At 38.5% G+C, this 10,331-nt stretch overlaps 1 protein-coding gene across 10 annotated transcripts in view; it reads right to left on the bottom strand.

Moving 5' to 3' along the window:
- Window positions 1–1,442: 1,442 nt before the first annotated feature.
- The window catches only part of HELQ (helicase, POLQ like), a 44,389-nt gene continuing 35,500 nt past the window's right edge, over window positions 1,443–10,331 (bottom strand). For 9 of the 10 annotated variants that reach the window (XM_038582243.1, XM_038582242.1, XM_038582245.1 and 6 more), the window contains 3 exons: window positions 9,560–9,673; window positions 8,057–8,191; window positions 1,443–1,656 (listed from right to left, as the gene is read on the bottom strand). In XM_038582243.1, coding sequence (XP_038438171.1) covers window positions 1,552–1,656; window positions 8,057–8,191; window positions 9,560–9,673 — 354 coding nt within the window. In that variant the 3' untranslated portion in view covers window positions 1,443–1,551. Of the gene's footprint in view, window positions 1,657–8,056; window positions 8,192–9,559; window positions 9,674–10,331 lie in introns of those variants that run through there. The other variant, XR_005382890.1, reaches the window with a different exon arrangement.

Genomic DNA, 10,331 nt, shown 5'->3' with positions numbered 1-10,331 from the left:
GGGACACTTAGGAAGGGATACAATGGGCAGATTCTACTAAGACAATATTGTATGAATGTTAGGTGCATAGACTTTAGATGGGAGAGCCTGGGTCTGAATCTCTCCTGTGCAACTAACTTGTACCTGACTTCGGAAAAGTTATTTTATCTGTGTCTTAGCTTACTCCTCTGTAAAATGGGAATAATAATAATAATATGGGCCTTACAGTGTTGTTGTAAGGATTAAATCAGTCATATGAAGGATGTATAACTGTACTTGGCTTATAGAAATTACTAGGTAAACGATGGTTCTAATAGTCTAAAATGTTAAGGCACAAAAAACTCAGACTGTGGATCTTCTTGCAATGTTTCCAGTGGATGTCTCAGATAGGCGAGTAAAACTTTAAGCCAGGCCAGCGCTCAAAAACATTGCTAGTTATTACCTTTTTTCCTATAGATGACCATCCATGTACATTTGAACTATAAATCTAAAAAAGGGATGGGAGAGAGGTAATATTTAAGTTGTGTTTAACGAGAATCTTTGAATTGTTAATTTGGGTAGTGTTCATTCTTTGCCCAGGTTCCTACTTTCCATGAAGGACGGGCTGAGTGCCATGTGGCATACTAAGATGATAAAAAAGGTCTAGACCCTCCAGGAGATTTCAAATGAGCGGTATGAAAAAAGCCACGAGCATAATAAAGGGCTCAGGATACTCTGAGGAGGGGAAGAACCCATGTATGGGGTGGGATGAGGATGGACTTGGACAATTTCATAGAGGAGACAGTATTTGAGAATTTGTAGTTGACATTTGAAGCATATAGTGTATGTTTTTTAAAAAATATTTTATTTATTTGTTCATGAGACACAGAGAGAGAGGCAGAGGGAGGAGCAGGCTCCCTGCAGGGAACATGATGCGGGACTTGATCCTGATCACAACCTGAGCCAAAGGCATATGCTCAACCACTGAGCCATGCAGGTGTCCCCAAACAGTACATTAAAAAAAAAAAATTTTTTTTTTTTACTTGAGTGAGAGAGTATGTGTGTGCAAATGAGTTGGGGGAGGGCCAGGGGGCACGGGGCTTGATCTCACCACCCTGAGGATCATGACTTGAGCCAAAATCAAGAGTTGGATGATCAACCAACTAGGCCACACAAGTGCCCCCATACAGCACATTTTAAACTAATTTTTCATATACTAGGGGTAGCATAAAACAATTAGGAACTGAAGGGTTTGGAAATCCCAGGGAAAATTCTGGGATTTCAAATAGTCTAGTTTGATGAAAAAATGTATAAGAGAATAATAAAAGGTCTGGCTATAAAGGTAAGCTGCAGATATGTTGAGGTCGTTGGATTTCATTTTGTGGTGGACACTAGATTTTTGAGCAGAGAGATAATGTGCAAGTATTGAAGAAGACGGATTATTAGTGGGAAGGGTGAGAGGTATATTCAAACATCATCCACAGTTCTTAATATATAATTAAAATGTATTTTTTCATTTATAAATGATAGAGAATACTTAATAAAAATATGTACAATAAATCATTCATATTTGAAAGTGCTTGTCAGACAGCTTCATGCCTTTTCAGAAGAGGCTGCAATACTGGGAAAATCAGAAGGCAATCTCAATAACTCTTCCACTTCCTCTTGTAAAGCCTCTGCTTTCTCATGTAACAGCATCTACAATAAAAACATCAAGACATGAGGCCAAAATATACATTGCCAGAGAATTGCTAACATTTTTACCACTGTCTATTGGATACTTGAATCCCTGCACATCAGTACTCTAGACATTAAAACTAATAATGAGATTGAAAAATAGCCACTTAAGCACAAGCGATTATAGTAAATGAAACTGAAGCATTTAGCTAAAGTCATTTTAGCTGATCATTGCATTTGGTATACCAAAAATAAAGGAGCTTTAATACTCTCAAAGATTTGTTTTATTGAAGACTCAACCACTTAAAAATTAACTTTTGATCTATAAAATTTAAGGCAATTTTGCAAAAATTTAATTAGCTCTTAAAATGCTATCCTTTATATATACTTTTTATTATTCTTCAAAGTTTAGTATGCTATGTTTTAAAAACCTATCAATGTTTCAAAGAAAAGTTTTATTCAAGCTCCTAAAATTAACATAGCTAATTTCAAAAGAAACATAATGAGCCAAGAAAGTATTTATGAACATGGCACATAGTAGATGTCAAAGAATATTTGCTGAATAATGATTTTCCCTCTTTCTTTTAAAAACCAGAAATAGGAGCGCCTGACTGGCTCAGTGTAAGACTCTTGGTCTTGGGGTTGTGAGTTCTATCCCCACAGTGGTGCAGGGATCACTAAAAAAATCTTTAAAAACAAAAAGCAAAAAACCAAAAATACAGTTTTGGTATTTGCTGCAGCTGGTTGTTGTGTATACTAGGGTGCAGTATTTGCATTCCTTCTGTTTTAAAAGTTTTATAACAAAAAAGTTCAGCAAAATCATATCAAGGCAAAATTCACAGGACATAAAATGAAAGTGAAAGGCCCACTCTACCCATTTGACATAAAGCATAGCATTACACAGCATTATATATAGGATGGATTAAAATGCTATCAGTAAGCTTTCCAGTAGCTGAGGTAATGGTGACCATGTAAAACTAATCTCCCAATATATCCTCTAAAAACTACTCAGATCAATGAGAACAGCAAGTAAACTGCACAAAACCCATGTGCCAGCATTACTAGAATACAGAGAACACTATCATCTTCATATTATAGTTAAGACTACCTGCCAATTTCCAGTAGAACCATTTCTCAAGCTCCCACTCCAAGGGATTGCAGAGATCAAGGTGAGATTGAGGAAAAAAAATACAAGGGAAGGAGAATAGGGAAACAGAAGATCTTAGAGTAAATACTGTCACCTTCAGAGAGAGAAAGGCTATCCCAAGTATAAAAATACTGAGAAAAAACTATTGGCAGATTGAAACACTGTCTATAAGAAGGGACTTAAAGTACATGAAACTCTAGAAAGGCAGTCTTGGAAAGGCAATGCCTATGGGGGAGAAGATGAGTAAAAAAGAGAGGGGAGCCCCTTAGGGAGCCCCTTAGGCCGAGCAGGGAGGGGATAAAGAAATAAAGGGTAAAATTTAGGGTCCTGTAGGACATAAGGAAATTCAAAAAATCAAAGAACACACTCTCCCTTGCACTCTTCTCCCACCATAAGTTGTTCATTGAACTAACCTTTGCTACACTGACAGAAGACTCTTGAACTAGAATTCTCATCAACTGCTCCAGATGGCCATCTCTGTCTGAGAAATGCAGGGGCATAAGCAGTTCTTATTATACTAAATTACTACATAAAAGGAAACTGAAAATGAGAATCAAAGCTCTTCAACTCATAAAAATGTCCTCTCCTGAAAGCAAACTATGAAGCAGAAAACTGTAATGCAACATTCTAAATTGATTTAAATATTCCCAAATAAACATTTGGAGATATGGGGGGAAAACATATCCTGAATAAGCCCCAAACTAAGAACAGAAATGGACCGAGAACAGGAAGAAGTGACATAAAAGCTGAGTAAATTTAAGGAAGAAAGAAGAAATAGGCAAAATCATATTAGAAATAAAAATTAAAAAAGTGCCCAAAGAAGAACAGATTATAATAAACCTTAATTAGGGTGATGGTAGTGGGGATGGTTGTAGGGGGCAAGATTACAAGATGATGAAAATGAGGTAAAGAAGTAAAGGGGCAGCTGGATGGCAGAGTCAGTTAAGTGTCCGGCTCAGGTTATGATCTCAGGATGGTGAGACTGAGCCCTGCACTGGGCTCTGTGCTGAGCACAGAGTTTGCTTAGAGTTCTCTCTCCCTCTCCCTCTGCCCACCTGCCCTTCCCTCCCCTGCCTTCAAACAAATAAACCAATCTTTAAAAAAAAAAAAAAAGTAAAAATGGCCAGAGAGATAAAAAATGAAAGATGGGCAAAGAAAATTCAATATACATATAATTGGAGTTGCTAAGAAGAAAAAATCAAACAGTGGATCATATTGAACTAATACTTAGAACTAGTTTATGGGGTGCCTAGGTGGCTTGGTCAGTTGAGTGTCTGACTCTTGGCTTCAGCTCAGATCATGATCTCATGGGTTGTGAGATCGAGCCCTGATGGGTTCCATGCTCAGCAAGGGCTGTGCTAGAGATTCTCTCCCTCTGTCCCCCACCCCCAACTCGCAGGTGCGCATGCACGTATATGCTACCTTTCTCTCAAATAAATTAATTAATTAAAAAACTACAATCCAAGGAAACTTCCAGAAATAAAAGAAAACGAAGATATCTTAGTAAAATTATTTCAACTTAAGAAAATAGGTTCATGTTTTACATACTAAAAAAAAATATTAAGGATGGGGGGAACTCAGAATACAAACAGAATCTAACTGCTCTTCAAATGAGTAACATAAGCATGGTGAAGCAGACTTTTTTAAAAAGTAACATTTGAACACATTATTTCAATTATATATTCTCAGACGAAAGACAAAAAGCTGTAAATAATACTGAACTTTAGTTAGTTTTTTCACAATGGTACGCTTTTTAAAAAAAATATTTTATTTATTTATTTAGAGAGAGAGAGGGGCAGAGAGAGAAGCAGGCTCCATGCAGGGAGCCCGATGTGGGACTCAATCCTGGGTCTCCAGGGTCACACCCTGGTTGGAAGGCAGCGCCAAACCGCTGAGCCACCCGGGCTGCCCTGCAATGGTATGCTTTAATAATTCTGAAATTATTCGCAGTACATTCTAGTATTGAGCAAAACAAATACACTGATGAAAACAGGAGCTGGGTTTCTCACTGTTAGAGAAAGGAACTAAAAACATGAGAAGAGTAAGACTACAATGAGTCCTTTAGTGTGGGATCAATGTGGATTAAAGGTGACTAGAAATTCTTTGATGTTTACATTAACAGATGAGACCTAATTCTTCTCTTGAACCTGTGTTTCACTTGTAACTAACAGAACGTAATGGATATGATGCTGCATGATTTCCAATGGCCTGTCAAAAGAAATTGCAGCTTCTGCATTGGTTTCTTAGGATGAGACCATTCCAAGATCTCTTGAATGCTCCCTCCCATATCCCAGTACCATGCTATAAGAAACCCAAGCTAGGAGCAGCTGGCTGGCTCAGTCAGTAGAGCTTGCAACTCTTGATCTTGGGATTATGAGTTCGAGCCCAATGTTGAGTACAGAACTTACTTTAAAAAAAAAAAAAAAAAGAAAAAGAAAAAGGACTAAGCTATAGGTAAATAAGAAACACACACTATTTTAAAGAAATTATACCAGATTAAATAAAATGGGACAGAGTTACCTTTGAAGCCCTGAACTTCTAAGGACAGAGAAAAGACGGAGAAAGCTATTCAGCTGCAAACATGGGCCTCTACTTATGGAAAAGAAAGAATGATCTAGATGAGAAAATTCAAAGCCAGGAAGAATCATTCCCAGGGAGAATTAAGTCCTAATCAAGGAACTGGCCACGTATGCATGACTGGATATCAGAAATGCTTCTACATACCACACATTTTCCCCCTTTTTGAATGGGAGTATAATGTAGTTATCCTATCTCTGCTCACCATTGTATGTGTACCTCTTTAGTTCATAGATCTTCAGAGTGACCTGTGAAATTGTGCTCAAGGAGCATCACCTGCACCTAGACTTGATTTAGAAGAAATATTGAATGGACCTTGAGCCGGAGTCTGATGCCATAAAGGGATAAATCTTTTAGGGATGAGTATATTTTGCATGTGGGAGGAATGTAAATAACCTGTGGCCAGAGGGCAGACACTACAAATGACTGCAAATTATTTGGGACTCCCCTCATGTAGAGGTGGGTCTAATTCCTCTTCCTTTAGATCTGGGCTGATCTTAACAGCCTTCTAATAACCAATAGTATACAGCAGAAGTGACACTACTCAACCTCAGAAGATTTCCTGCCTTTTCTGCCTTGATCTCTCAAAATGTTCATTCTATGGACATTTCCACTTGAAACTGTGCTGCCATAAGAAACTCAAGCCCCATAGAAACGCCATATGTAGTTGTTCCAGCTGAAAGTGGCAGATAACAGCCCCCATTTGCAACCGCCAGTCATGTGAGTGAACCATCTTGGATATCCAATTCAGTCAAGCCCAGTCAAAACCTGACTGTAATCGAAAGAGACTCCAAGTAAGAATCATGCAAACTAAACCTTTCCAGAATTCCTAATCCACAAAAACATAAAATAGCTGCTGTAAGCCACTAAATTTTGAGGTAAAACTTTGTTATGCAGCAGAATGTACCTGGAAAAATTAGAATTGGAGTTCTCAGTATGAGTTCATTGCTTTTAATTATTTACATGTAAGTATAAAAAAATATACAGGCTTATATGGATTCTCTCTGCTAAGAGAACCTAGAAACAATGTTATCTCTCTCCGGTAATGAGCATATTTGCCCCTAAAACTTAAGTTTCTAAAATACCATTCCTCACCAAAAAGAACTAGGGCTTTCTGGAAAAATGGTTGATTCTATGACCAAGGCAGGCTGAACGTGGAACATCCTGTGCAAGAGTACTAGTTATTAATTTTATTGTTTCTCAGCTCCAAATCATTCTTCATTGTCCGGTTGGAGATAGATACTAGGGCTAGATCTTGTCAACATTTCTTCTTTGCCAGCTGCTACAATGTTAAGCTTTGCCAATAGAGGGCACTGGAGGGACTGTGGGAGGAAGGGGTTTATCTTTCCTGGCTTTGAGGTGTCTTTTTCTTATGGCTCCTGCAGTGCTAGTCCGGGATGCTGAATATCTGGTGGCACTCATTCCAGTGAGTTTCAACAGCATCCCTGCAGACAGCTTTCCAACATGTTCCATGGGTATTCAAGCTAGTTTCCAGGCAAGCACACTCCAGGGAGCTTCCTGGCAGTTTTGCTGGCATCCTAGTGGGTAGCTTCCTGCCTGCCAGCCTTGGCTGCGACACAATGAACTTATCTGCTGTCCAGTGAGCCACAGCCACACCCTCTCCAAGGAAGTATGACTCCCATCCACAGTGGGTGGCATGGGGTGAGAGTGGACACTCTTCTCATTATTCCTTTCCATGGTTGATGAAGTTCTGTTTAGCCCTTAGAAGCCATCTGATCACCTTGGTTACTAGTTACTAACTCTTTATATTAAACTTTCCTCTTCAAATTACTGTGTGGTTTCTGTTCCTAATAATTATACCCTGACAGATATATCCCAAAAGTAAGAAAATCCAATAATGATAGGGACAGGTCAAAAAGACAAATTGGCCTGCATCTAGAAAAGGATAACTAGAATAGTATATATAATAAATGCCCATTTACCCACTCAGCTTTAATAGTTATTGATCCATGGCTTCCAATATTTTTATTGTCTTAAATATTGCTTTCAGTATTTTAAAGTAATGCTCCATCTTCTATTGGAATCCTTCCACATGTGGTATTTTGTCTTCAGGATAAATTCCCAGAGTGGGAATTGTTTTCAGTCATTTGGGAAAGAAATTGCCTAAAACTAGATCCTTTAATGTGAATAAAAAAATCAGAAAAGAGAAACTCTTGGAGGTGAAGAGAGCTGTTTTCAAATATGTGAAAAACTACCGGAGGAACAAAGAAAATAGAATAGTTCTAGAGGGCAGTACTTATAATGTAATGGTGGACACTGTAGGAAGGCAACAGTTGCCTCATTAGATTGGGGTGCTTTACACTACAAGTGTTCAAAAATAGAACTACCTAATTTTTGAGGTTGTAAACTCCTTGTCAGTGAAGGCGTGCAATGGTGGGAAGGCCAAATGTCAGGGATGCTGAGGAAGGGACTTCTGTGAAAAGGGTGAGGAGGCAGGATTCTGCAAGTTCTCACATTCCCTGTACTTCAGGGGACTCTTGAGATGGTCTAATTTCTAAGCGGTGCTTTTTCTCTTTTTGGCAAGCCTTGTATTGTAACAGATGCACTATTTTTATTCACGTATTGTGAGTATACACTTCTGTATCTACAGTTAAATGTTTTTGCTTCTATGACCAGAGTTTAAGGAGATAATATTACAAAATATCATGAAGGGTAAAAAATGGTTTGTTTGCTCACCTTTGCTGATGAAACCATTTGCTTGGCCTGGTGTCTTGATAAATGATCAATTGTTCTTATTAGCACTTCAGGATTTGCGTTAGCTAAGTGCGTCAGACTTTTATAACCTGCATTGTATAACTGTTTTGCTCGACCCTGAAAAGTATTACAAAAATCATTAGGGCCAGAATTTGAGATTAGGAAAAAATAATCAACTGTTATTGAAGGGAAAAGTTTCACATGCAAGAGACAGAAATAGACTAGGTAATAAGAAATCAATTATTCGATTTCGAAGTAATCATTTCAAAGTTATTAGAAGAGGTAACACATCTGAACCCTGAGAAATTTTAAGTTAATTAATTAATTAATCTATTTATTTATGGCATAGAGAGAGAGGCAGAAACACAGGAGGAGGGAGAAGCAGGCTCCATGCCAGGAGCCCGACGTGGGACTCGATCCTGGGACTCCAGGATCGCGCCCTGGGCCAAAGGCAGGCGCTAAACCGCTGAGCCACCCAGGGATCCCCAACCCTGAGAAATTTTAAAAGATAAATTTGGGTGGTTCCAATCTGAGTGCAAGATAGCTCTCTGAGCAGCGTTAAGTTAACTGATGTGTGTTGCAACCAGGAATGAGGAATCCATTAAGGCATTCGGGGAGGGGCATTATTTTAGACACCCAATCACAATGTTCTAGTCCAATATCCTTAAAATGTTTTCACCATCTACTTAGGGCACTTGGGGAACACAGGCGTGTGTGTTCCCGGGCAGAAAAATGCTTCTGATTGAAGGACTGAATGACAGAACACGCTGAAATCAACAGCTGGCTAAAAACAGTAAGCTGTGGGACGCGTGGGTGGCTCAGAGGTTGAGCATCTGCCTTCAGCTCAGAGTGTGATCCCAGGGTCCTGAGATCAAGTCGCACATTGGACTCCTTGCAGGGAGCCTGCTTTTCTCTCTGTGTCTCTGCCTATCTCTCTGTGTCTCTCATGAATAAATAAATAAACTCTTTAAGCAAAACAAAACCCAGAAAGCTGAGAAACCAGGTAAGGATACTCTCTTCTCACTCCCTTAGGAAATGGAAATAAGCCTTGTTCCCACCGAATCACTACTTCCTGAAACAAGCAGGGAATCTAAACTGACAGAAGGTAAAATTCTTCATTGGAGCAGAGGAAGAAAGATGCTAAAGACAAATGGGGAGTCTCATTTTTATCCCTACTGTTTTTCAGATACACTTGGGGAGTCTCATTTTTAACCCTACTGTTATTTTTTTTTTCACAAATGTGATTTTTTTTTTTCCCAATCAGGATGGCTTCCAGATTTACAAGGGATTTCTGGGAGGCCATAACACTTTATTAAAAAACAACAACAACAAAACACCCTCTCATGACAAATGAGGAATAAGGCTGTTGTTACTTACCTGTGGTATGACTTATTTTATGAAGAAGTCTTTTACTATTTAATTAGTAAAATCTGATTTTTTTGTTAGTTGAAATCATCTCAGTTGGGAAACTGGGAAACTACTAACCTCTAAAACTCCAGTCACTTCCATGAGAGGGATTAGCTCTGCCTTTACACAGTAAGTCAACTTCTTGGTAAGTTCTACCAAAAGGGCTCTATACACCCAAAACTCCTCAAGTTCCTGCAGAATATAAAGAAATAAACGGAATTGAAATCTGGTAAGTTATTTCAAAGTTTGATTGGCGTGGTAGGGGGTTCAGAGAGGATGTTCCCTGATACAAGTTCTGAAACTTGATTAAGCCAGAGATGAACAATAATTCCACACAAAATTAGCATAAGGAAACATGGCAGAGACTGAGGAATTTGATGACGTAGTTTTGGGATGAGGAAGAAGACTGATAATTGACAGGAGTTCTATTCATTTTTTAATCAAAACACCAGCAAGTGAATGCATAGTTTTTCTTTCCCAGATGACTGAAAACAATTCCCACCTCTGGGAATTTACCCTGAAGACAAAATATCACATGTGGAAGGATTCCAATACAAGATGTAGCAATACTTTAAAATAATGAAAGCAGTATTTAAGACAATAAAAATACTGGAAGCCATGGATCAATAACTGTTAAAGCTGAGTGGGTAAATGGACATTTATTATATTGTCTTATGTTTGAAATCTTCTATAATAGTTTTTTAAAGGTTGCTTCCTAACCTTGGGTGCCACTGTGAGCTTATGAGATATGTGGAGGTATTCTGTGACCACTAGCAAAGCAGTCAATGCATTAAAGCTGGCAGAGTAAAGAGAAGAAAATCTTCAACAGAACGATGAATCCATCAATAAT

This window comes from Canis lupus, chromosome 32 (genome assembly GCF_011100685.1).
Source record: "Canis lupus familiaris isolate Mischka breed German Shepherd chromosome 32, alternate assembly UU_Cfam_GSD_1.0, whole genome shotgun sequence".
Classification (NCBI taxonomy): Eukaryota; Metazoa; Chordata; class Mammalia; order Carnivora; family Canidae; genus Canis; species Canis lupus.
Note: the sequence above shows the minus strand (reverse complement) of the source record. Positions and strands in the feature narration are given on the sequence as shown.